Source organism: Phocoena sinus, chromosome 19, assembly GCF_008692025.1.
Source record: "Phocoena sinus isolate mPhoSin1 chromosome 19, mPhoSin1.pri, whole genome shotgun sequence".
Lineage (NCBI taxonomy): Eukaryota > Metazoa > Chordata > Mammalia > Artiodactyla > Phocoenidae > Phocoena > Phocoena sinus.
The window spans coordinates 12,670,908-12,698,545 of record NC_045781.1 but is presented as its reverse complement, the minus strand read 5'-3'; the positions used below and the strand labels follow the sequence as shown (position 1 = coordinate 12,698,545).

At 52.3% G+C, this 27,638-nt stretch overlaps 2 protein-coding genes across 6 annotated transcripts; both read right to left on the bottom strand.

Annotated features, from left to right (window-relative positions):
• Positions 1-1,942: 1,942 nt before the first annotated feature.
• LRFN1 (leucine rich repeat and fibronectin type III domain containing 1) lies at positions 1,943-20,126 on the bottom strand. Of its 4 annotated transcripts, none has more exons than XM_032613813.1 (5): positions 20,012-20,126; positions 11,596-11,628; positions 9,330-9,384; positions 7,474-8,916; positions 1,943-3,676 (listed from the first exon to the last, which is right to left on the bottom strand). In XM_032613813.1, exons 4-5 carry the CDS (start codon positions 8,877-8,879, stop codon positions 2,779-2,781), a joined length of 2,304 nt encoding a protein of 767 aa, XP_032469704.1. In that variant the 5' UTR covers positions 8,880-8,916; positions 9,330-9,384; positions 11,596-11,628; positions 20,012-20,126; the 3' UTR covers positions 1,943-2,778. The 4 variants fall into 4 exon arrangements, with proteins under 4 accessions (XP_032469704.1, XP_032469703.1, XP_032469705.1 ...); XM_032613812.1 differs by lacking the exon at positions 20,012-20,126 and adding an exon at positions 14,106-14,169; XM_032613814.1 differs by lacking the exon at positions 20,012-20,126 and adding an exon at positions 13,900-13,933.
• Positions 20,046-26,942, bottom strand: GMFG (glia maturation factor gamma). Of its 2 annotated transcripts, none has more exons than XM_032613816.1 (7): positions 26,805-26,942; positions 24,286-24,382; positions 24,139-24,188; positions 23,636-23,685; positions 20,930-21,012; positions 20,382-20,455; positions 20,046-20,208 (listed from the first exon to the last, which is right to left on the bottom strand). In XM_032613816.1, the coding sequence occupies exons 1-7, from the start codon at positions 26,838-26,840 to the stop codon at positions 20,137-20,139; spliced, it is 462 nt and encodes a 153-aa protein (XP_032469707.1). In that variant the 5' UTR covers positions 26,841-26,942; the 3' UTR covers positions 20,046-20,136. The 2 variants fall into 2 exon arrangements, with proteins under 2 accessions (XP_032469707.1, XP_032469708.1); XM_032613817.1 differs by lacking the exon at positions 26,805-26,942 and adding an exon at positions 24,765-24,883 and having other exon boundaries at positions 20,048-20,208.
• Between the last annotated feature and the right edge of the window lie 696 nt (positions 26,943-27,638).

Here is a 27,638-nt window from a genome sequence, read left to right as displayed (position 1 = left end):
ACTCTCCCCCTTATTCCAGTCCAGACACGCTATACCTCCAACACACCAAGCACACTCCTGCCTCAGGGGCTTTGTACATGCTCTTCTCTTTGCCAGGAATGCTCTTCCCTGGCTCTTCCCACAACGGATTTCTTCAGCTCCAACATCACCTTCCTTGACCTTGTATCCTAAAGTAAGCCTCTCAGTCATCCCATCCCAGCATCCGGTTTTCATTCTCAACGTGACACTTATTCACTACCAGACACTCATTATTTACTTGCTTGATTACTGTCTCCTCGCTCCATGGGGGCAGGGGTTTCTCGTTTTGTCTATTTTGTTCACTGTTGTATCCCCTGCACAGGGCCAGGTACATAGTACATGCTCAAGAAAGCTTTATCAGGTGGATCAGAGACAATATAGTCAGATGGTTAGGTGTGCAGGATTCGGAGGCAGTAAACTTTCCAATCATGGCTCTGCCGTTTACTGCCTGCATGATCTTGGGCAAGTCCTTACCTCTCTGAACTTCAGTTTCCTTATCTAAAAAAAGAGGGTACACAAGGCCTCTTGCCTTCTGAGATGGCCCACACTCTGTCTGTGGAGCGTGTATCTAAGTAAACCCACTTCTTACCTATCCAAAAATAAATAAGAGGGTGCACACACCGCACACATCTGTTGCAGAGTATAGATGTAATCGTGCTTACTGTCTTAAGTCCATTTTGTGAGTGCTCTGTGCCAGGGGCTGAGCTGCACACTCTCTATTCACGCATGAGGGAGGGTTTGTGAGCACAGTGCCTGGTGTGTGGGAAGCCCTCAGTACCCAGGAGTCGTGATGACTGAGATAGATAAGTGTGGCTAGGCCACTGGGTGATTCTGGCCTGTGATTCTCTGGTGCCTCTGTCCTTGCTGCCTACCACCCTGTCTGCCCAGATCCATTCCCCTCCCTCCTGCTCTGTTTCTATTTCTGTCTTTCTCTCCTCCTCCCCAGGCCTCAGGAGGCCCCTGGCTGGCATGAGGCCTTCTTCCTTCTTCCCCAGGATTGGGAAAGCGTTTTCACTGCAGGGCCCACACGCCAAAACAACTTCCCTTCCCCAGCCACAGCCCACACCTTCACCTGAGAAACTCCCCTCCCCACACCAAGCCCTGCGCCCTAAGCAGACCCCTTCTCTACCTAAGAGCCCTCAGATTCCAGACAGCATGACCAATGAGCCCTTTCCCTCGTCCCCTCCCCCACCAGGCTGGCTTTGGATACCCACGCTCAGCTAACTAAGGTCCTTGGGGCCATTCCCTAGCCTCCAGACACAGACATCAGAGGCTACATTTGGTAGTGGTGAGGAACAGATACTGAGGTCAAACTGCCAGGTCTCCAATTTCTTCACCAGGGGAGCCTCGGGCACGTGACTTCACCGCTCTCGGGGGCAGATTCCTGTCTGTAAAATGGGACCAAATGCATCTGCCTCCAACAGCCGTCCGACCTTGGAGAGATGAGCTGTGCTTAGCACAATGCCTGTGTGTAGAATGAACATTTCCTAGCTGCTCAGCACTAAAGATTCAGAAACCTGCCTGCCTTTTTAAAACCCAATTTTGCCACCTTCTGGTTATGTGACCTGGGGCAAGTTACTTTACTTCTGGGCCTCAATTTACTCATCTATAAAATGGGATAATGGTACTGATGTCCTAGGGCTGTTGTGAGGATTAAACGAATTAAGTGCTTGGCACACAGCAAGCACTCACTAAACCTTAGCTATTGTTTGTGCCTTCGGGGTTTTGTTTGTTTTGTTTTTGACATATCATTCCCCACCTCTAAGTCTCTCAGAGGGTAGGAAACTGTCTGCAAATCTTCCTGGGCCCAGTTAGCTGTCCTACCTTCAGACTCACTTAAGAGCCCTTACGCTGTAATCTAGGTCACCCTCCCCCTCAACCTCCCCAAGACACATGGGCACACACAGAGGTCAGCAGAGTGGCCTCAGACACAGAAAAATGTTTAATTCTCCTGCGGCGGAGGGTCCCGGCTCCGGTAGGGAGGGGGATTTGGTTTTGGATTTTGTTCATGTGGGGATTTATTTGGGGGTTAAGAGGAAGGAATAGGGGAGAGTCTGGTCCTTCCAGTGGGACCTGCCCGGGAGAATGTGTACTGGGGAGATATAATCTGGAGAGACAAGGAGGCTGGACGCAATACGGGAGTTCAGAGGGAGAAGAGATGACGGGACAGAGAAATAAGAGACAAACAGGGAAGGACGTAAGACAGAGACGACAGAGGGCGCGACAGAGACAAACGAAGGGAACAGAGAAAGGGGCACCCCAAGCCAGACCCGACGGGACCAGGGAATTGAATGGGGTGGAGGGTGGGGGCTTTGGAGGCCTCCGCGGGACAGAATAGGATCTAGTCCAGCCAGATACAAGAAATGGGTCCCTCGCCCCTGCCCCGGGTCCCGGGCGGGGGGAGGGGTCTCGTGTCTCAGTGCTGCAGTGTCGGGGGGACCCTGCCCCTCCCCGCGCTTCGCTGTGTAAGGCACCGGCTCCAGCGAGGTCCGCGAGCGCGCGGGGGGAGGGGCAGGAGGGGGGCTTAAAGTCCGTGGGGGAGAGGAGCTCGGCGGCCCACCCTCAAACCCCCCTAAGCGCGGGGGCGTGACTTCGGGCCGCAGCCCAGGCCGCCCACCCCCTCCAGGGAGGAGAAGGGCACGCCTCCCCTGCAGTCCGACGTCTTTGCTCGGAGCTTTGTGTCCCCCGAGTCCTGCCCCGGCGTCCGGGCGGCTGGGCGTTTGTCCGCGGCACCCAGGCGTCCCGTCGCCCGCCAGCCGCTCACACGGTACTCTCCAGCATCCACTCGGTGCTGGTAAAGGCCAGGCGCGCCCTGGCGGCGCCCAGCCCCAGGTCTCCGTCCTCCCCGGCCGCGCCCCCTCCGGCCCCGTCCAGGTGCGGCGTGGACCGGTGGCGCTTTGTCCGCCGGGCGCGGCGCGGGTAACTGTGGCTCTGGAAGAGCGCCCCGTAGTCCCCGTCAAACGAATAGCGCTGCTGCGGTCTCGGTCGGGCCGGGGCTCCCCCAGGAACCAGAGCTAAAGTGGGGGAAGCCAGCGGTCCCACGGCCCCAGAACGGCTCCTCCGAGGGCCAGCCGCGGCCCGGGACTCCTCCCCGGAGGTTTCCTCGGACGGCAGCAGGCACAGCGAGGTGGCTGAGCCGCCCAGGGAGCGTCCAAGGACCGCCTCCGGTTCCGCGGAAGCCGTGTCGGCCGCCACGGCCTTTGCCTCGACGGCCACCGCCGCCGCCGGAGCTGGCACCTCGCGCAGCGCCTCGTAGCGGTCTTGCGCCGGCGGGGGCGGGGCTTGCGTTGCGCCTGCACCGTTGGTCTGAGAGCACACGTGGCTGACCCGCGGAGGCGACCTGGAGGTGCCCTTGACTCGGCGGCCATCCCCATCGCCGTAGACCTTGTAGCGAATCATAAGCAGAACTATGAAAACGAGGACGGAGGCGACAATGACACCCCCGATGGCGATGATCATGGTGCCGCCCAAGAAATGGGCCCTCAGTGGGCGGCAGGGCGCGGGATCCCCCGCCGTGGTAAACTGCACGCAGCCCACCACTCGGGTGGCGGGCAGCGCCGTGGCCCCATCGTCGTAGACGGCCAGCACGCACAGGTCGTAGGCGCGGCCCGCTGCCAGATCATTCACCAGGAAGGTCTGGCTGGTGGATGGGATCATCCTGCGGGAGGGGGCGGGATCAGCGCGGGGTTAGCTCCACTCTGAACCGCGATGCTTCAGTTGCATGTCCCACCCGGGGGGACCAAACGATACATCCCTACCAGTGGCTCACCCTCTACTGGGACAACAGCAGCCATTCAAGCAACAAATTCTCACCCTCTCAGGGCCTTTGATACAGCCCATGCCCCTTATCTGCATGCCCCACCCTCAGACCCACCCCCTGTCCGTGTCTCATCACCTACTAGGATAATTTTAGCCATTCATCTACCCTCATCTACATATCCTGGCCCCTGCCAGGGAGGAATGCTACAGTTTTTATGCCCTGCCCTCAAGGGGCATGCTCCCTAGCAGTGTCTCATTCCTACTAGGACAAATGCCATTCAAGCATTCTTATCTACATATTCCCACCTTTAAGGGGATGGATGCTACAGGACACGCCCCCTTACCTACATGCCCCACCCTCACTCAAGTGGACAGTGAGGTCACCTCACACCCCGTCTTACTCCTACTGGGGCAATGGGTGCTCTTCTAGTTCCTCTCTTCTACACATTCTTGTCCTTTCGGGGAAACCATGATACAGACCACTCCCCCTCATCTGTACATCCTTGGGTATACACATCTCGTAGCTGCATCTATCTTCTGGGACAATTTCCAAGCCCCTCAACTACATATTTCCACCTACTAAGGGGCCAGGGCTAAAGGCCACTTCCCTTCTGATTGACAGGTGCCTTCCAAGCCACACCCCACAACGGTCCACTGGAGATGGTTCCCCTACTGTGCCTAGGACCATGTCCACTCTTTGCATGTCCCGCACGTGTCCAGGTAATAAAGGCAACCACTCTGTGCATGCCCTGCCCCTATACTGCCTGAAGTCACTAAAGCATGCCCCCCGGTAAGTTTCATCCATAATTGGGGCAAATGTAACCAAGAAAGCATGCTCCTTTCTTGCTATGGGCCCCTGCCCTCAAATGAGCAGCAGTGTAGAGAAGTGGTTAAGCTGACAAAGTCTGAGAGCCATGATGCCAGGGTTTGAGTTCTCTTCTGCTCCTTGCTAGCTCTGTGACCTCAGGCAAGTTTCTTAACCTCTCTGTGTCTCATTTCCCCCAAATGGGGGTATTAACAATTCCTACTCCATAGAGATGGCGTGAAGGATGATGAGTTAACATAGCCAAAGCCTGGCACTTAATAATTTCACTAACAGCTTGCGTCCCACACGATGCTGGCCAGTAACCCGTGCTGTGGCTCACACTCTCCTGCCAGCTGTGCTCCTCCACGTCTATAAGGCCATTCCCACTAGGCCTTGCCCCTCTTCTGTTGGCACATCCCTTTCATGTCCAGCCTCGGCTAACCTGGGACTGCCACATCCACATAGATTTGCATGCACTCAATCTCGCAAGCTCTCCTCTCCCACAAAGCTCTTAGTGGGTCACCAGAGACAAGAACCGCCTCTTCATCTGCGTGGGGACTACACTGCAGGAGCGCCACCTCCTCTAAAGGCCATGCCCCCATCTCCACAGGCCACCTTCTGGTCCCGAAACCCACCTCAGTTCCTCCACCTCCAGAAGGTTCCACCACCACCAAGAGCCATCCTCCCACCGAAAGACTTCAGGTAAGGCCCTCACCACCTCATAAAGGCCAACTACCTCTCTGACTCTCCCCCTGCCTGCCATTTCACAGACCAGTGCCCCCCCAACCCCATCCAACCTTGGGCCCCTGGCTCTAAGTCTTCCTCTTCCTCTCATCATCCCTTCTCAAAGAGCCTTGGATTCTTTTTGCTCCTTCCCCCAAAATAACCAGTTGCTAGGGACTCCCCCCTTTCCAAGGACAGAGGCTGGCTCCTTAAGAAAGCTTGAGCCCATGTGTCTCTAATTGGCTGTAAGACCCAAGCAAGCAGCAGAGCAGGCTTCTGGTTGGTTGTCACCTCCGCCCATGGCGGCAGTGAGGAAGTTAACCCCTGCAGTGCTGTAGCACAGGGGCCTGCAATGGGGGACGGAGGATTGGAACTGTGGCCCTACAGGGAATGGAAGAGTCCCAGGGTCTGTTGCCCAGCTGGAGACAGAGGGCCACCAACATCGGCATACATGCAGGATCTGGGGACCTGTAAACCTCCCTCCACTCCATCATGTGGTGACCATGGGTTAGAGAGAGAAGGAAAAGAGAAAGAGAGAGGTGGAGAATCACAGAAACCAAGAGCTGTTTACAGAAATGTATTATCCATCTCCCCTAATCCCTGCCTGGCAAACAGTAGGTGCTCGATAAACATGTGTTCAGTGTAAAAAGGGCAGAATTAGGTGTTAGAAGGGTAAGAACTGGAATCCTGGCTCTGCCTCTTTCTGTGTGACCTTGAGCAAGTGACTTCCCCCAACTGAGCCTCACTTTCCCCTGTCTGTAAAGTGGGAGGGGGATCATGGCTGCCTCACAGCAGAGTTGGGAAGGTCGAATGGAGTAGAATCCTTGGTAGCACGTTATAAAAGTTTTTGTTTTGTTCATTTGTTTGCCCTAATGTTTGTAAGACTGGGCCAGTGTTTGATCCATCTCAGTAGGCCCGGGCCCAGCATGGAAACTGGCATGCAGTAGGCATTTATTCAGTGTTTGGTGACCAGATTCAAAAAGAGAGGAAAATGAGGATGACAGAGACAAGAAAAAAGGGAGGCATCTACTCATTCAACCAACAATGGGAAAATGCCTACTGTGTGCCAGGACCGTGGCCAAGAGAACGCTGGGCAAGGTGAAGATGGAGCCCAAGAGGCAGACTTCTCAGTGCAGGTCTGAGCACCCCCAAGATCTGAGGTTGCCCACGGGTGGGGAAATGGCTCCACCCGCTCTGGCGCCCCCAAGTGAAGTCAAACACAGGATTAAGCATTCAGTGGGCACTCTGCAGTGTGTCCGAGGGAGGCAGAACCAGGATGAAGGAGAGACGTCCACAGAGTCCACAACCACCTTTCAAACTCTCCCACCGTGTGCCAGGTCTGTGGCTGTGAGCCACACTCAAAAACTACCCAGCTGGAGAGGCAACGCAAGGCCAAGGCTGTTAATTCATCCTGTACTGCCTCCTCCCTCTGGGCTGTGAGCTCCCTGAGGGCAGGGACTGCTCTCTTGGTCTCCCTGTGTCCCCTGCACCCAGCTCAGGGCCTAGCAGAGAGCAGGGGCTTAGTGCCTCATGAAGGCAGGAGGGAGAGAAGGTACAGTCAGAGACATGGCGAGAACAAGAGAAAAACACATGATGGGGGAAAGTAACTCTTTAACATCTGTCTACACCACACGTGTCTGTCCTCACACGTGTGGCGATGGCTTCTAACCCAATGGATGGTGGAAATAATTTGTATTTATATCTTTTTCTCATACTTTTCTGTCTCTATAATGTACCCAATGTATTGATACAGTAGCACTGGTATATAATTTCCAAATATAAATGTAACTGTAAATATATATGTGGGAGTATATTTCATGCTCTAGAATGTTTAACTGACAAGGTAGACAATCAGACACCTTTGGCGAGCAGTGATGTAGACCATGAGCCCCATGAGAGCAGGGATCACGCTGGACGCACTCACAGTCATAACTCCAGTGCCCAGCCCTGGTCTGGCTCATGTGGGTGCTAAACGAAGATATGCAAAATGTGTGAAACACAAAGACAGTGAGACAGAAAGAGAGAGAGAAGGAAATATGGCAAATGAGAGCCGGAGACCACTCTACATACCCATCTAGAACCCCAGCTGAGCAAGAAGGCCTAGTGAGCCGGCAGATGGGAAGGAGGGCCCCTGGGGTGGGAGGAGGTCCTGGGACTGCAGCACCCACCTGTACACAAGGGAGTCATCTGCGGAGCTGTTGTACTGGACCTGGTACATGCGGATGCCAGGCACGGGCCTCTGGGCTGGCCAGCGGATGAGCACGGAGCTGGAGGTGAGCTCGGCAGCCACAAGCCGGCGCTCAGCCCCAGATTCATTGGCACCAGGTCGGCCCGGTGTGGCGATGTCCGAGGAGCCAGGCTCGGTGAGAGGTGGTGGGGCGGCCGGTGGGGGCGCCATCAGAGGCAGAGGCACCACGCACACCTCCACCGGTGCCGTGGCTTCCCCGGCGGCGTTGGAGGCTATACAAGTGAACGTGCCACTGTCCCGCAAGGTGGTGATGGTTACATCCAGTGTCCCATCCCCCCGGACCCGGGTCCGGCTCGAGTTCCCCAGCAACCGCCCATCAGGTGCCACCCAGTGCACTACCGGCTCAGGGTCACCCACGGCGCGGCACCGCAGGCTGACCGCCTGGCCCTCCACCACCAGGGCCCGGCCGCCTGCCTGCCGAGTCATCAGCGGAGGCTCACACAGGAACTCCTCCTCGGGGATGGACCAGAAGTAGCGGTCGGCGAGGTGCTCAGGGGTGGCGCACGTCTCCAGGTCATCCTCCCTCGTCAGCCGCCGCAGCCAGAGCAGCTCGCAGTTGCAGTGCAGGGGGTTGCCGCCGAAGCTGACCGTGAGCGGCGTGGGTGGCTTTGGCCCGGGGCCTTGGGACCTCAGGAAGAGCCCGTCAGGGGGCAGTTTATGCAGGCGGTTGGAGGTCATGTCCAGGCGAACCAGTTTGTGAAGCTGCACGAAGGTACCTTCGGCGATGTGGTCGATCAGGTTGTGGTCCAGCGTGAGGGTGTTCAGGTTCACCATCTGGCCTACGGCCTCCCACGGCAGGGCCTCCAAGTTGTTGTAGGACAGATCCAGGTCCTCCACGGTGGAGAGAAAGGCGTCGAAGGCGGCCGACTCCACCCGGCGGATCTGGTTATTGCCGAGGATCAGGTGGCGGAGGTTGCCCAAGCCGCGGAGCTGGTCGCCCCGGACCTCCGCCAAGCGGTTGCTGTCGAGGTGCAGGGCGCGGAGGGCGCGGAGGTCTGCAAAGGCGCCGGCCGCCACCTGGCCGATGGTGTTCCGGGAGAGGGTGAGGTGCACCAGGCTGGTCATGTTAGCAAAGTCTCGGCGGCGGACGGCCGCGATGAAGTTGTCGGTGAGCCGCAGCTCCACCACGCGCCGGTCGATGGCCGGAGGCACAAAGAGCAAGCCGGTCTTGGCGCACAGCATGGTCAGCGTGGGCGCCACGTTCTGGCAGATGCAGCGGCCGGGGCAGGGCTGGCCTCGAGATGCCCCCGCCCAGAGAAGCAGCAGAAAGGGCAGGGCAGCAGGCGGCAGTGAGAGGAGCGCCGAGGAGAAGGGGCCCGGAGCCATGGTGCAGCGGGAAGACGGGAGGAGTGGGAGGCGAGATCTGCAAGGAAGGAGAAGGGTCACCCAGGCGTAGGGCTTGACCACCAGCCTGGCCACCCTGGGATTTCCTGCTAGGAGTCCGACCCAGATCCCTCCCTTCCTGACAAGCGGGTCCTTTAGAACAGTGACAAGACTGATCATCAGCTGGCATGCACTTGTTAATAGGTAGCAGTATTTCCATTGCTGCTTGGCAAATTACCACTGCCCCACCTCTGAGTGTCCTACCCACCTCTGCCCTTCTTCTAGGAGCTCCCAGACCTCTTATAATCTCACAACCAGAGGGATGTCATCTGGCCCAGCCTGTGTCTTCCACTACCCATGATATATTTTGAAAAAATCACTGCTGACTAGGGCTTAAAGTCATGGATTTCAAAGCCATACTCCCTGGGTTCAAATTCCAGCTCTGACACTTACTAGCTGTGTGACCTCGGGCAAGTGTCTGAACCTCTCTGAATCTCGGTTTCTTCATCTGTAAAATGGAGATAAAAACAGGCCTTACCTCTGTGAGGATTAAATGGATTAATGAGCATGGTATACTCAGAACAGTGCCCAGCACATAAAATGTGTTCAATACATGTAAGTGGATAATTATTATTATTATCATCGTGTCCAATATGTGCCAGAGATAGAAATGTGCACTATTATTAAGAGCAAGGGCTTTAGATCAAATAGACTCAGGTTCAAGTCCTGGCATCCACAGCTTGCTAGCTCTGTGACCCCAAACCAATGATTTTCCCTAACTAGGCCATAATTTCCTGATTTGTAAAATGGTCTGATAATTGTACTGTTTTCATTGGGTTGCTGCAAGAGTTCCATGAACTCATTCATAGGGGTCACTGAGCATCGGGCCTGGCACACAGTAAGTATTCAGTAAATGTTAAGGGTAATACACCCCCCGCAACCTCTGGCTGTAGCAGAGGGGTTCTGAAGGTGGGAGAGGCTGAGAAAAACACATCAGTCTCCCTGCTCAGTCTTGAGAAGTCTTTCTCTGAGGCTGGTTTCATCCTGGGCTCTGCTGAGCTCCCACACAGGGGGCAGGCTTTCATGCTCACATTAATGGGCACAACACAAGGCCCCATATATGCCTACACACACACACACTCACACACACACACACACACACACACACACACACTCACACACACACAAAATCAGGCTGTGCCTCTGCTCCAGGCAAAACCTTCCGGCAGGGATTCCCCCTGCGGCAGCTGCAGCCCACGACATGTCAACTCCCATCACAACACAGGGTGGGTGGGGGGTGAGGAGAAAAGGATGGGAAGGGGGGGGTCCCTGAAACTGTTTTCACCCCACCCCATGCCCCAGTCCCTGCTGGCCCACCTCCCAGGAATCTGCATTTGGGGCCTGTGACCTGATGTGGCCTTGATCCTTCGGCCCATGGGGAGGGGGACTGTGGACACAGAGAAGGGACCAAGAGACAGAGACGAGGGGGAGGGAGAGATGGACTCGCAGTTACAGAGAGACAGATTCAGAGAGAGAGACAAAGAGATAACAAGAGAAAGAATCTGAAAGAAAGGTGAAGAGACAGTAAGACTGAAGCAAAGAGAGCCAGAAAAACTGGGTGGAGGAGACACACACAGAAAAGAGAGACTGAGACACAGAGATGGAGAGGGGGAGAGACAGGAAGAGAAAGTAAGAGTGTTATAGAGACAGATAAAGACGGGAAGAGAGAGAGAGACTGAGGGAGACGGTGATGGGGCTGAAGAGAGAAAAAGGCAAAGTCAGGGTATCCCACCATCTCTGAGGCCCCCCACTAATTTGTCTTGCATTCCCTCCAGGACACTGCTCTACAGTGGACAGAAAACCCTGGCCTGGGAGGTGGCGCTCCCAAGGTAGGAGGCCCAGCTCTGTACCCGCTTGGCAGTAGGGTCTCTAGGGCTCAGAACCACAATCTATGCAACGGGAAGTCCCACAGCTTGGGTGGGACTCAAGTTGAAACCGTAATAATAACACTGAAAATAGCTAACATTCATCAAGAGGCAGTGCAGCCTTGCCAGACCGAATCTGGCCCCAATCTTTCCAGGTTCACACCCCCAGTTCCCTGCTGTGTGGCTTTAATCAGCTGACCTCCTCTCTTTGTGCCTCAAGGATGATAGCACCTGCTACAATCACAGGATTATTGTGAGGATTAGATGAGATAATACACTGTAACATGCTTAGAGTCAACACTATATAAACAGAGTCAACACTATATAAACGTTAGCTGTTATTAGCGTTAAATTATCGTTTTCTCTGGCTTTTTCTCAGCCACCAGCAGGTCTGAGTATCAGGAGGTTTTCCCACGTACATGCACATACACACACACAATGGTAAACTATATCCATGCCACTCTCCAAATGCAGGGTCTTATCACGTCAGGAAACTCTTTTGGATCCTTTACCGATATGTGGAAACTTCCCTTTTCCGACCACTTGACTCATCCTGAAAGGGGATGCCTCCAGGTCTGAGACCACTACCTACCACCCATGCCACGGTTCTTTCGAGCCCTTACCCAAACACGATGTTTCTGACCTTGTCCCTACCCCCCAGCCTGGGGGGCACCTGGTCCCTGCCATACCCGCCACTGAAATCCATACAAGGCAGTGTTCCAGGCCTCCAGTTGGCTCAGAACAAGCCCAGTCACTCCACATCTCTCTCCCCAGCCTGTGGGACCCCCACTCACCTCTCTTCAGGGAATCAGGGCCTGGGCCAGTACCTGCAAAGGAACAAAACCACACCGTTAACATTCTTCTGGCTCCTCTCCAGAGACCTGCCTCAGAGACCATCTCAGCCAAGGAAGTCCCTGGTGTGATCACTCTCTCAGCTCTCCTGCTACAGATTCTGCACAGTCTCAGGTGGACCCAGGAAGTCATCTCTGGAAACCAAGGAGTCTGGGCCTAAGACTGTTCACCCTCCAAAACCCAAGAGTCTAGGACTTTTGTCCTTTGTCCTCTGGGGGCTCAAGAGGCTAAGAACCCCACCCTCCCCTTCCCTCAGATTCAAGAGTCCAGGTCTCAGTTCCTTCCTTTCTCAAGACACAGGACTCTGGCCCCCCAGCCCTCTTCTCCTTCAAACCCAGGATTCTAGGCTCCCAGCCTCCTCCTTCCAGAATCCACATCCCAGTCCCCCAACTTCAAAGACCTGAACAGTACCAGGAGCTGGGGGAGGACCAGAGATTCTCATCTTCACCATCACACCACTGTCACACCAACATGTGTGGACATGCCAAAACCCACATGGGCCCACAACCCACGACTCTCCATCTGGATTTCCATGGACACAGCAGCATGATCTGTGTGCCCCCTGCCCTCAACAGGCTCTTGGTCCAGGATGTGGGCACACTTGTATCCATGGATCCCAGCATACCACAGGTCATGCCACATGGGCGCCAATTCACTGGGCCCATAAGTGGGGTCAGCCTTGTGTCAAGGACACAGGCACATGTGCGCATATCATCCTGAATATATGTATTTGAACATACACAACCCCACCCCCAGAGACCAACGTGAACACAAAAATGGACTCACAGTATAGACACATACCCTCAAGGTTGACACACCGACACACAACCACACATACAATATTGCCTTTTCCCTTGTACACTCACACACAGATGCACACACACAACAGTGAAACCCACGTGTCCCCAGGTGCATGCACCTATAACCGATCTACCCTTGCACACTCACCAACACACAGGGGCACACACATATAACAGACGCTCACTCGCACAAAGATACACAAGTGCATGCTCTTAAATGCCCAAACACACTCATGCAACTTCACATATCCCCATGATGCATGGTCACAAAGCTGATACATTACTACACCAACAGATGTACACACTCGCGAATACACACCTCACACACATACACAGAACCACAACGTGCACAGACACTTCCAAGGCTGATACATACTCAAACAAGCACAGGTACAGAAAGATCCACCTTTGCACAGACACTCCCAGGTGTTCACTCATAACAGGCCCACACAACTGCCCTGTGAGGGATTTACACACTTACAAATACACACAAAATACTGAACCACAGTGGCACAGTCAACAGATAAGCAGAGAATCCCAGTCACACACAGTCATGGACACACATGCCTCCCAGCCCTGAGGCACCCCCGCCCCACCTACTTCCCAGGCCAAAGAAATCCTAACATCCCTCCCTCCCAGCACAACCCTCCCCAGCCAGGTCAGAGTTCAGCAGGTCGAATCTCAGAGGGTTGGGGGCCTGAGTCGTAGAGCATTGGTCCAAGGCAATCCTCCCACCAGCAGCCCAAAGATCCCTCAGCCTGGCTATCTGGATGCAGGCAACTCCGGCCCCATCTGCGGAGATCTGGCCGGTGAGGGAGTGGGGTGGGATGGGTGTGGGAAAGGGCCGGGTCTGCGTCCCTCCCCTAGGGCCCATCTGTCCATCCCTCGGCCTCTCATCCCTCCATCTGTCCACCTACCGGCTGCCCATCCCCCCCACCCAGCCACCGGGAAGGGGAAGACATGGCCGTCTCCCCCAAGGACCGCCGAGGACCACCCCCCCCCGGAGTTGACATGGACCGAGGAAGCGACAAACTCCCCTCCCCCAAACCCACACAGAGGCCTGGTCCCACGAGGCGCTGAGCCCCAGCCCCCCGCCGGGAACCTGACATGGACGCACAGACACACACCCTCGGAGACACACAACCTGCAGACACACACACACACACACGCACACACACGCACAAATGGACACCCAAGCGGGCACACCCGGCTACACAGATCCTGGGATGGACATCCAACCCGGACACAAACACCCAACGCAGCTAGCCGCGCGAAGACACTAGCTGAGGGGGGGGGGGGGTAGGGTGGGGGACCCACACCTGGGCATACAACCCACGCACACACACCTGCACACAGCCCCTCCGATGGGCGCGCGACAGCCCCCCAGACACACAGCAGGAGGGGCAGCCACCCGGGGGGACACACACGCACGGCAGGACACAGCACCTCGGCTCGACACCCGGCACACACCCGGATGGCCACACAAGCAGGGCGCCGCACACGCCGGCGCCGGGCACACAGAGGGCCGCGCGAGCGCACGCCGGGCCCGCCGCAGCGCCGCGGACACACACTCACACGCTCGCACGCTCACACCGGCGCTCACACCGGCGCCCCCGCCCGCCGCCTCCCTGGCCGCTGCGGGCCGCGCTCACCCAGTCAAGGGGGGCCCCGGGCCCGGCCCCGCCGCCGCTGCCTCGCTCCGCGCCATGGTGGGGGGAGGGCCGGGGGAGGGGGCGCGGTGCCGCGGGGCCGCCTCCCTCCCGCCTCCCGCCTCCCTCCCGAGCCGCCGCCGAGCTCCGCCCTCCGCACCGCCCGCCGCCGGAGCCCCGCCGCCGCCACCACCGCAAGCGGGGAGGGGACGCCGACCGGAGAGGCCGGGCGGGGCGGCTGCACGCCCCCGCCCCCCGCCCCTGGGCCAGCTGCAGACCCCTCTCCCCTGCGGAGCTGCCGGCCCGCCCCCAACCCTCCCCAGCCCCACCTCCAGCCCTGCCGGCTTCCCGGGAGACCACCAGACCACGCCCCGACTGGCGTGGGGAACCCTTGAAGCCCCAGTGGAGACCTCGGATCGTGTCCCAATGCCCAGGGGGACTCCAGATCATGCCTTACCTCCTTTGAGAACACAGACCATGTTCCTCAGCCACCCAGGACCACAAATCATGTCCTAGTCTCCTTGGTGACCTCAGACTCTGCCCCAAACCCATCAGGGACCTTAGTCTGTACCCCCAAATCTAAGGGGACCCCAGACCACATCCCAGCATCCAAGGGGATCCACAGCACCCCCATCAGGGACCGTAAGTCATACCCCAACATTCAGGTGGACCCCAGACCACACCCCATCACTCAGGGCCCCCAGATCACACCCCAACATCCAGAGAGGATTCAGACTATATGTCAACATCCAGGGAGACCCCAGATCGCGCCTTACTCCCTTTGGGGACCCAAACCATGTTCTACAGCCACTCAGGACCACAAACCATATCCCACTCCTTCCTGGGGACCCTCTATGTCCTTCTAACCTCTCGACCTCAAACCATTCCCTGCCCCCCAATAGGAACTCCAGACCACGTCTAACATCTAGGAGGCCCAAATATGTCTCTTACCCACATGGGAGACCCTAAACGTTCCTGATTACCCCCATTAGATCCCAGACCGTCCTCCCCTCCAAGGCACCCCTTGGTTTACAGAATGCCCAATTTGCCCCAGATTCTTGATCTTCCTCCCCACCGGTGCTGCCCTCCTGAGGACCCAGCCTCCTCCCCATTCCTATTCTCTCTCTTGAACCCTGAAGACCTTTCTCCCTCCCTGTGACTTCTGTGGAGTCCAGAATGCCTTGTTCCTTCCTTGTTCAGACCCCTTTGCCCAACTCCTATCAAAGAGCTGACCCCCAGCCCTTCTCCCACTGAGTATCTCAGGCCACTTTCCACCTCTTTTTGAGATATTCACTGGCCCCTAAACCCAGCAAGTCCTCCCCTCAAAATCTGTCTTATTGCAATTCCCCAGCTTCCTGGTGGCCCAAATCCCTCCCATTTTGAATCCCATTTGGATTCCAAGGTCTTCCCCTAAACCCCTTCCCTAAATTCTTCCTAGCCACATAAACACATGGAGCTTGCCCTGCCCCCCAGATCAAGGGCATCTCTGCAGAGCTTCCCTCTAGTGGACCTCCCTCTAGTGAAGCTCCAGTGAACCACTCACAACCATTAGATGCCCCTGGGGACACTCACAATCCCACCTCCCACCCCCTAGTCTTTAGATTTCACCAGCACCATCACCATTACCACCACCACCCAGGCACCATCCCCACCTCTCACCCTGGTATTTGGTGCTCCCTGCCAGGATGTGGAGGACCAGGGCTGGGAGGACAGATGTGGGAGAATAATAACAGCAACAGCAAAAGTGGACACGTGTCAAACACTACTATGTACCAGGAGTGGATCTAAGGGCTTCACATATATGACTCCATACACTCTTCACAGCAGCCAGATGAGGAAGTCGCATTATTATCCCCATTTTACAGATGAAGAAAATTGAGCCACAGAGAGGTTTAGTCACTTGCCTAAGGTCACACAGATGGTAAATGTCAGAACAAGGTGGAGGCGAAGGGGAAAGAGGGTGAGGGCAGGCCTGGGATGGACAGGAGTGGAAGGGGGCGGGGCGGTGAGAAGTTAATAATAAGAGAGACAAAGGTATACAGAGATGGAGAAACAAAGAGCCTGAGCCCAGGCAGAGACAGCCTCACTCACAGAGCATATCTGGCCCTGTGAGCTCTGGCCCCTGCCCACCTCTTGACATCATCCCTGACCACGCTTGTCTTTTAGCCTCAATAATGACTTTTCTCTTCCTCCAACATACCACCTCAATTCCAGCCCCCTGGCCTTTGCACTGTTTTCCCCTTCCATGGCTGATCCCATCTTTTCATTCAGTTCTTAATTCAAATGTAATCTCTTCAGAGATCTCTTTCCCATGACCAATTTACATCCCCACCACCACCAATTCTCCTGATGTCTGCAGATTACTTTGAAATACTTTAAAAATAAAAATGGATTAATGGATGGATAGATGGATGGCTATGTGATAAAGCAAGTACAGTCAAAACGTTAATGGTAGGGAATTCCCTGCCAGTCCAGTGGTTAAGACTCCAAGCTTCCAATGCAGGGGGCACAGGTTCAATCCCCGGTCAGGGAACTAAGATCCCACATGGCACATGGCGCAGCCAAAAAGAAAAGTTAATGGTAGAATCTAGGTGATGGATATATGGGTGTTCACTGTAAAATTATTTCAACTTTGCTGTATGTTTGAAATTCTTCATGATAAATGTTGGTGGGGAAAAAACCAGAGGACTCTTCTAAAGACTAAAGAGGCGGCAAAAAAAAAAAAACAAAACTCAGATGGGTCCCACCATTTTTATCATCCCATCACCTCATTTTATTTCCTTCATAGCCCTATCACTCTTACTAATACTCTTGTTTGCTTGTTGCTTACCTATTTATTGTTTACTTATTTGTTTATTGCTTATTGTCTAGTCATTGAAATGTAAGCCACCTGAGGGAGGTGGCATGGGCACCAATTTTCTCCAGTGTCCAGAGTAGTAATTGGCACCCAGTAGGTGCTCGGTAAACATGTGTTCTTGAACTCCTCTTAAGAGAAGGTCTGGAAGCTAGATCTGCTGCAGACTCACTGGAGAGCCCACACTCAGGAGTACACAGGATCTCCCAGCCTGGGGTCCCTGCAAGGGGAAGGATATACCCCAGAGGCAGGGGAATGCCCCATGAGGTCAGGGAATGTGAGATGGCCTGAAAAACAGGGCAACAGGTGGAAGCTGATAGTATGATTAATTCCCTGGGGCCCTAATTCCTGACCTAGACCAGCTAATAGAGATCCAATCTAATTCTTCAACAACTTAGGCCCTGCCCCCAAGCATAGGCTCCACCCTCTGTCTCTAAGGCCCCACCCCACAGCAAAATCTCTACCCTATCTGACCTAAATAAATAACACCCCTCGGGACATCTCTGGTGGGCCAGTGGTTAAGAATCCCCCTTCTAATGCCCGGGACACGGGTTCTATCCCTGGTCGGGGAACTAAGATCTCACATGCTGCGGGGCAACTAAGCCCACACGCCACAACTAGAGAGCCCATGTGCCACAACTACAGAGCCCACGCGGCCAGAGCCCACGGGCCACAACTAGAGAGAAGCCCACGCACCACCCCCCGCAAGGAAAGATTCCACATGCCGCAACTAAGACCCGAGGCAGCCAAAAATAAATAAATAAATAAATACTTTAAATAACACCCCTCAAGCCTAGGTCTTACCCTCACAGCCCAAGCCCCACCCCTTTAACTTAGTCACCACCCTAAAATTTATAACATTCATACTTCTTCAGCCTGGGCCCTGCCCCCACCTAAGCCCCACCCCTCCACCTTAGGCTCCACTCCAAAAGCGTCAAGCTTTCAGCCTAGGCACTGGCCCTTCAGGCCTAGCTTGGGTACCCCATTCTCAGCTCCGACCTAACGTCCAGTCTTCACCTGTTCAACATAAGCCCTGCTCACGTTCAAGGTTAGCAGGGAGAAGTGCCCCAGGAAAAGCCTAGGGAGCCTGGATTTGTGGGAACCTAGCGGGGAGGTTGGTGGAAAGAGGGGAGGTGGCTCCCAGTTTGTACCGCCCCTCAAAGGCCTGCCCAAACCAAAAGCAACGCTCCATTGAGCCCACTTTGCATTGTACAGCGGCATTCTGTTCTGACTTCCTTGATTGGTCCCTCCACAAGCCCTCTACTCAAACCTACTCTGCATTGGACTGCCCCTCAGAGTCACCCTCTCTGATTGGTCCCTGCTTTCCAAACTCCTTGCTCCTGATTGGGCAAGTCCTTGCACATGCCTCTTTCTGATTGGATCGTTTGCAATCATGAACCTGGAGGCAGACAGTTCAACCGTGGTGTGGGGGGGTAGTGGGAGGAGAAAGAGGAGGTAGAGAAAGAGGAGCGGGTTCCCTGAATCCCCTGCCTAAGAGAGGGAGTGGCCGTGGACCACAGGATAGCTTTGGGTTAAAGTTCTAACTGTACAGACCACTAGCTGTGTGGCTTTGAGCAACTGTTTTTGACTTCTGTGCCTCAGTTTCTTCATTTGTAAATTGGAGATAAAACTGGTACCTTCTTCACGGGTTACTGTAGGAATTAAATTAGTTAATACCTGTAAAGTGCTTATAGAAGTACCTGGCACATAGGAAGCCCTCAATCAAAGAGTTGGCTATTATTATCTATTTGATCATGTAAGTTCATGACCTTGGACAAGTCCTTTTGCCTCTCTGATCCCTGCAGACCAGGAGTTGCTGACCTCTTCACTGAATGACCCGTCCTATCTCCTCATCTCTAGCCTTCAGGAACCGAGGCTGTGCAGAGGGATGTGTAGAGACATCCCTAGCAAGAGAAATGGGATAGGGGCACCAGCATGGGTGAAAGAGAGGAGAGGCGCTCAACCCAACCCTCTCCCCACAGAAAACTGAGGGCAGTGGGGATCTCTCTATAGTCCAGTGTAGAGCGATTCTATCCTGAATCCCTCATGCAAAGGGCTTGTCCTGACTGGGGACAAGGGGCAAGGGATGGGACAGAGTGGGGTGATGAGGACATGTTAAGGCTGGGAAGGAAGGGGAAGGGTTGGAGCTGGGCTTGTGGACCCTCCCCCAGGAATGACAGGGCCGGGGAAGGGGCAGCCAGGGCCCAAGGTCACTCTGTCATCGTTACCATGGCAACAGCCACCTCTCAACTGGGAACCTGGAAAAGGGTGGGAGGAGGGAGTTCCCAGGTCCCTGAATCTAGGGACAGAGAGAGGAACAATCAGAGACCTGGAGGAGAGGCAGAGAGAGACAGTGATTCAACTCTGTGAAAACCTGCCCATCTCAGAATCCTCAGAGCCTGGTACACTGTGGGTGCTCAATGAATGTCCCTCAGAAACAGAAAGCCTGAGAGAGTCAAATACCCAGAGATGACAGAGAAAGAAAGAAGAATCTCCAGACAGGGGCAGGCAGTGTCCTTTTCCTGCCTCCTCAACCTCATACTCCTCGGGGGTCCACTGAGAGTCCTGGATCCTTTTAATCTTTCCCAGACCTGGGCCCTCAGGCCTACCCAACAGCACAAACCACCCACCCCCAGCAACTCCCCAGCCCCTGAAGCTGTTATATTTCACTTTTATAGCAACTTCAACAACTTTCCCGCCTTTAAAATCTTCCTGCCTGGGGGCTTACTGAGAAAATTAGCATAGGTACAAGCTAATGCCTGCTAGGGTGGGAAGGTGAGAGGTGGGGAGACAGGCACTCTGCCTTCTTTACTCTCAGGGACGCAGGTGTCCTTGTCCCCCTTGGGAGTGGCCCCTCCACAGATTCAGATATCCCCCCAATCCCTCTAGGAGACCAGGCCTCCCTCATTTCTCCCTAGGAAATCCTGCAGTCCCCTCCCTTTCTTTCAGAGGAACAGGTACTGAATCCTCCTTTACTCCCAGGCCTCAGCAGGCGTCCACTGGATCTGCCTGCCCTCTACTGGCTTAAGGCTGGTACTGCAGGACTGCCACCTACAGCCCACAGTGAGGAACAGAAACTGAGCCAGAACTGAGGGTCTCTGAGTTCTTGCATTTTAATTTCTTTAAGGTCTCAGATGTTCAGGTCCTAGGGGGCCTGAGTTCAGGTCCCCCGTCCAGAGGTCAGCGAAAGAAAGACAACTTCTCCTGGAGCCAGGCCTCTGTGAGGTCATCAGTGGTGCGGATTTCAAACACCTGGGCAGAGAGAGGGCTCAGTATTATAATCCACTCAGGAACCGAAAACAGTGAGGGTCCTGATCCCCTCCTCCTTCAGACCCAGGAACCCAGATCCCCAGCCCCTTCCTGCCTCAGACCAGGAGTCCAGACTCTCCCTCTCACACTCGGGAGCCTCAGCCCCAGGCCCAGACCTTTGTGAGCTCTGCCGTCTGCACCAGCCTGTTCTTGCTTCCTGCGTACATCATCTGTTGTTCAGGCTTGCAGCCTGTGTGGCAAAGAGAAGGAGGAAGCATAACTGGGGGATACCAGAGTGTTCTCTAAGGCCCTAGTAATGTCCTGCAGACCCTGGAGTTTTCTAAGAGTCCCAGGAACAATTCTAAGGAGGTCCCTGGAGGCTATAGTCAGAGTCCCCAGGTTTGTTTGGGGGCTTGAAGTTATTTTAGGGTCCCTGGAGATGGTTTGGGGCCAGACAGGGGTTTCTAGGTAAAAGGAAGAATTGAGTTTGCTTATACGCCTCAGGACTAAGGAGGATGGGGGCTCTGTGCCTCCACCTCCACCCAATGCCCTCTCAGGACTCACACCACACACACCACACTCTAACACAGGCACCTCCACACATGCACACAGTCACACAATCACCAGTCACAGGCATGCACACACACTTGCACTCAAACACACACACACACCCTCACACAGAATCTAAGACCACTTTCTCAGGATGAGTAGAGCTGTGTCTCACCCACAGGGCTGGAGAAGATGAAACACAAGGGGTAGGACACTCGGCCATCGGCGTGCGTGTACTTGTAGCTGTAGACCACGAACCTACAGCAGCAAGAGGGAATCCAAACTCAGGACTTGGCCTGGAGCCCAAGCCCAGTGCCCATTACCTGAGGCCACAACCTTGAAATCTTGACTGAGTCTGAGAACCTAGGGTTAACAACTGAGACGCAAGGTACTGGCCTCAAACACAATAAATGATTTTAAAAATAATAATAAAAATGGATAACTAATAAGAACCTGCTGTATTAAAATTAATTAATTAATTAATTTTTTAAAAAAAGATAACATAGAACTATACATACAGTGTATAAATGTCAGTTTCCCAGTTTTGATACTGCACTATAGTTAGGTAAGATGTAACCATTGGGGGAAAGTGGATAAGGGGTACTATATTTGCCACTCTCTGTGAATCTATAATAATTTCAAAAGTAAAAGTCTTTTTAATAATTAAAATAATAATAATAATAGTAAATGCTAAATAGAACTACCATGTGATCCAGCAATTCCACTGCTGGGTATTTATCAAAGAAAATGAAAACAATAATTCGAAAAGATGTATGCACCCCCATGTTTATTGCAGCATTATTTATAATAGCCAAGATATGGAAAAAACCTAAGTGTCCATTGGTGGATGAATGGATAAAGAAGATGCAGTATACACACACACACACACACACACACACACACACACACACACACACACACACACAGTGGAATACTATTCAGCCATAAAAAAAGAACGAAATCTTGCCATATGCAAAATGGATGGATGTTGAGGGCATTACGCTAAGTGAAATAAGTCAGAGAAGGATAAATGTCTTATGATCTCACTTATATGTGGAATTTTAAAAATAAAGACAAAGAAACAAGCCACCAAGTTCATAAATACAGAGAACAGATTAGTGGTTGCTGAAGGTGGGGGTGGGTGAAATGGGTGAAGGGAGTCAAAACGCAATAATTTCCAGTTATTTTATTTCCCATTATTTATTTTAAATAAGTCCTAGGGATATGACGTACAGCATGGTAAGTATAGTTAACAGTGCAGTATTGTATATTTGAAAGTTGCTAAAAGAGTAGATATTAAAAGTCCTCATTGTAAGAAAAAAATTTTTTTAAACTATGTATGATGACAGATGTTAACTAGATTATGGTGGTGAACAGTTTGTAATACAGTATATACAAATATCAAATCATTATGTTGTACACCTGAAACTAATATAATATGTCAAATATATCTCAATAAAAAATTTTTTTAAGAAAAAATGGCTTAGGGACTTCCCTGGCGGTCCAGTGGTTAAGACTCTGCCCTTCCACTGCAGGGGTGCAGGTTCCATCCCTGGTCAGGGAACTAAGATCTCACATGCCGAGTGGTGCGGCGAAAATAAATAAATAAATAAGTGCTTATTTGATTCACAACAACCCTATGATGTAGGTACTATTATTATCCCCATACTACAGATGGAAAAATTGAGGCCCAGAGAGGTGAAGTCACTTGCCCAAGTTTCTATGGATAGATTTGAACCCAGGAAGTTGGCCGGTAGAGTATAAGTGCTCAACCACTATGTTTTACTATACAGAGGACTAGAATCAGGGGCTGAGACTACAGCCAGCTACATAATTCCCCAAGCCCAGCACAAGATGAAAATGCAGGGCCCCTTGTTATAAACACAGGAGAAAGGCTTTTTCCTTTCTTCTGCAGTCTCTCTCCAGATTGATCTTTTAAAATTTCCTATTTAAAATCACTCTCTCTTGGGCATGGGGACACTCACAGAAGGAGTGGAAATGCTCAAAGGCACACCCTGGAACTTGTCATGCAGGGGGTGAGTACCGACCCTGACCCTGACACTCCCTGAACCTGTAATCAGGTCCCCTGCCTAGGACAGAGGGCAGCAGCCATTGCTGGGCAATGCAGGGAATGGGTAGCTGAGAACCCATCCAGGCTGGAGATATGAGCTGAGGGAGGCTCCAAGCCCCCAGCACATGCTCCATTGTTCCATCACACTTCACACAAAACACAGATTCAAAGATATAACTATAAAGAATTTCAAGACAGCAGGCAGTCGTAGAGCATCAAGCCCTGCATTCAAGGCTCCCTTCTGGGTACGGGGCCCTGTGTGACTGCACTTGTCAGACGCCCAGGATGCTGGTCCTGGCTGAGAGCTAGAGCCTGGGATTGAGGCTCAGAGTTGTAGGGCACCCAAAAATCAGTTGAGATGAAAAATCTAAAGAGACCAGTTTTCACAGAAGTGTCAAAAAGCTCCTCCACACACAAAATCACCAGGCTCCTCTGGCTTCACACAGGATTCTCCCCAATCATTAAAGGTCAAATAAATCCTTTGCTACTCAAAGTATTCCCAAGTATTGAAAAATAAGGAAATTTTAACTTTTTTTTTAAATGAAGCAAGTGCAATGTTGAGACCAAAACCTGACATGGTTTGTACAAAAAAAAAAGCAAACTCTAACGTTACATATGACTATTAGTGTAAAATTCTGCAGTAAAATTTTGGTAAACAAACCAAAAGTCCTAGGACAGGAACATTTGACTTTAAAGACATAGATCCCGAGCCCATGAATAGGACTGGAACCCAAACAGTCCCTCGGTCTGTATCCCTATCATCACCCCTCTCCCCATGGCCTGACCGTCCCCTTCCTTCCCTCAGCATACCTGGGCTGTCTCTCTGGCAACTCCATTTTTAGTTCCTCTGGAGAAATATTCTGGGGATGAGGGGAGAGAAAAAAAAAAGACTGCCATTAAATGAACACTTACTGTGTGCCAAGGCACTGGTCCAAGAAATACACATACATGGATTAACTCATTGACCTCTCCCAAATCCCAGAGGGGTTGGTCTTATTGTTATCCCCATTTTACAGATGAGCAAACTGAAACCCAGAGGTGTTAAGACACTTTTCTTCTAAACGCACTACAAGGATTAAATCATTGAATCCACAGACAACCCTAAGAGGTAGGGACTGCTATCACCATTTCACAGATGAGGAAAGAGAGACCCATACAGGTGAAGTCTCTCGCCTAGGGTCACAGCTAAGTTGGGACTTGACCTCCGGGTCTTTCTGGCCCCCCATGCCAGGCTCTTAGCATCAGTCACAGTTGCTTGGGTCTCCCAGTCCCACCCTGCCCTTCTTGGAGGTCCCATCCCCCGATCCCCTCACCTGAAATTCTTCCTCCAGCACCACCATCTGCCGGTCTTTGTCCACCTTCACTGAGGAGGGAGGGCACATGGGGGTTAGAGGCCCCTCCCATCTGCCCCCACGCTTGTCCCCATACCCCATCCTTCCAGGAGGGAAGATGACACTCACTTATTATGGCCGCATTGTCCGTCTCTTTTCGGAAGCGAAATTTCCTCAGCTTTTCCTTTAGCTCTGGGTCCACCTCGCACACCACCAGGGAGTCAGACTGTCAGAGGAGCCCAGCAAGAGCTGAGTCGCCTGGCCTCAGCCCTGCCCCCTTCCCCAAACCTCAGTTTCTCCATCTACTAATGAAGAGGAAGACCCAATAGCCCATAGATTGCCTTTGTGAACATTAGGAAAAGGCTCCTTTCCCTCAGGGCAGATGCTGCCCCTTTGCAGAGCAGAGGCTGGACTCGAGCCCTCTCAGCAGGTGCCCTTGGGCAACGCCCGGGGTGGCCCAGGGATCTGCTTGCCTGGGCTAAACCCGGAACCACAGTCTCTTTTCCCCCAGACTTGACCTCCCTTCCACAGCCTGACCTTCACCCTGGTGTCCTCCTAGCCCCAGCCACTCCAGCCCCTAGCCCTTTCCATACGACCCTGGCCCCAACCATGACTTTTCTGTCCACAGGCCTCTTCTTTTCTGGGTTCCGCTGTCCTCTAGGGGTGGGGACCAGGGCTACAGGGGGCAGGGTGTGGGGTAGGGGAAAGGTTTCATCTAACACCACATCCTGTTTATGCCCATTCTGGGACAACTGTCACAGATGACTCCTCCCCCTCTTTCCTTCCCCTCATCTGCTGGGACCTCCCAGGCTTTGCAGTCACCCAGACCAGGTTCGAATGCTGCCTTACTGTGTGGCCCTAGCTAAGTAACTTCACGCCTCTGATTCAGGATTGTTATGAGGATAAAATAGTTTCACATATCTCCCAGCATGGTGGACACACTCAATACACAGCAGGTAATGATGAGCTTTATTATTTTTTAAATTTTTATTGGAGTATAGTTGATTTACAATGCTGTGTTAGGTTCAGGTGTATAGCAAAGTGAATCAGTTATACATATACATATATCCACTCTTTTTTAGATTCTTTTCCCGTATAGGTCATTACAGAGTATTGAATAGAGTTCCCTGTGCTTTACAGTAGATCCTTATTACTTATCTATTTTATGTATAGTAGTGTATATATGTCAATCCCAATTTCCCAGTTTATCCCTTCCCCTCCTTTTGCTCACTGGTAACCCTAAGTTTGTTTTCTACATCTGTGACTCTATTTCTGTTTTGTAAATAAGGTCATTTGTACCATTTTTTTTAGATTCCACCTATAAGTGACATATATTTGTCTTTCTCTGTCTGACTTACTTCACTCAGTATGACAATCTGTAGGTCCATCCATGTTGCTGCAAATGACATTATTTTGTTCTTTTTTATGGCTGAGTAATATTCCATTGTATGTATGTACCACATCTTCTTTACCCACTTGTCTGTCAATGGACATGAGGTTGCTTCAATGACTTGGCTATTGTAAATAGTGCTGCAATGAACATTGGGGTGCATGTATCTTTTTTTTTAAATAAATTTATTTATTTTAGGCTGCGTTGGGTCTTCATTGCTGTGCACGGGCTTTCTCTAGTTGCAGCGAGTGGGGGTTACTCTTCATTGCAGTGCGTGGGCTTCTCACTGTGGTGGTTTCTCTTGTTGCAGGGCACAGGCTCTAGGCACGTGGGCTTCAGTAGTTGTGGCACGTGGGCTCAGTAGTTGTGGCACACAGTCTTAGTTGCTCTGTGGCATGTGGGATCTTCCCAGACCAGGGCTCAAACCTGTGTCCCTTGCATTGGCAAGCGAATTCTTAACCACTGCACCACCAGGGAAGTCCCTGGGGTGCATGTATCTTTTTGAATTATGTTTTTCTTTGGATATATGCACAGGGATTGCTGGATCATATGGTAATTCTATATTTAGTTTTTTAAGGAACCTCCATACTGTTCTCCATAATGGTTGTACCAATTTACATTCCCACCAACAGTGTAGGAGGGTTCCCTTTTCTCCACACCATCTCTAGCATTTATTATCTGTAGATTTTTTGATAATGGAATAATGAGCTCTTTAGCCCCTCCTCCAGGAAGACTTCCTGGATTCCCACCCACCCAATCTGGAATATTTTAATTCCAGAGCTGAAAGGGGGAACTTAGAGATGTTTGCTGGTCAAACTGCCACTTATTAGGTTGATGAGGAAATGGAGAATAGAGAGAAGACTCCACAGGACCCAAGTAATGATGAATTTTTTCCTGCAATTATTCAACCTCATGGGCCTTATAATGGCACTACAACAATGGTGTTCCATCCTATCAGACCAATACCTCCTTTTTTATTAAGAGCATTTTGTATTGCCCCCCCCAGTTCCCATCCTGAAATGAAATTCCTAGATAACGCAACATAGTTATACACATAAGTTCTCCCCCAAATCAATATAATGTCCTAATTGTCATATAAAGGAGAAATAAAAGGGAAGTAATTGATCAGAAACCTGTGCATTTCCGTGAGAAAATATAAGCAAACAATAGAGAATTGTTAAAGGATCCAGCCCCACGATGTCTGGCCCACTGTACTGACTTCCCTCCATAGCAGTGGGCAGATCCCACCATCTCTCACCTCCTCAAGGGCATTGCTGCAGCTGCTCTCCTCCATGCATCATCAATGTCTTCACCTCTACTGGATCTTTCCCTCAGCATACACGCCGTGTTATGTCTTCCATCTTAAAAACTAAAAACCCTGTCTCCCGTCGAGCCACTGCCCATTCATTTCCTTCCCTTTTCAGCAAGACTTCTTGAAAGAACTGTCTACACTCACTGCCTCCAATTTCTCCTCCCAATTCACTCTTCAACTCTCTCCCAGCAGACTCACTCCTGTCTCTCTCCAATGACATACACTCGTCGGGGCCACCAAGGACATCTGTGGTGCTGGACCTAATGGTCAATTCTCAGTCTTCATCTGCTGTGCCCTGTCAGCCACATCTGACACCATCCATCACTCCCCATGCCCAAAACACTTTCTTCACTTGGCTTCCAGGACACCACCCTGGCCTGGTTTTTCTCTGGCTCTTCTGGCTGTGCCTGCTCAGACCTTTTTTTTTTTTTTTTTTCCGGGACGCACAGGCTCAGTGGCCATGGCTCACGGGTCCAGCCGCTCCGCGGCATGTGGGATCTTCCCGGACCGGGGCACGAACCCGTGTCCCCTGCATTGGCAGGCGGACTCTCAACCACTGCGCCACCAGGGAAGCCCCAGACTTCTTTTTTTTTTTTTTTAGTTTTATTGAAGTATAGTTGATTTACAATGTTGTGTTAATTTCTGCTGTACAGCAAAGTGATTCCGTTATACACGTACATAATTTTTTTCCATATTCTTTTCCATTTTGGTTTATCACAGGATATTGAATATAGTTCCCTGTGCTATACAGTAGGAACTTGTTGTTTATCCATTCTATGT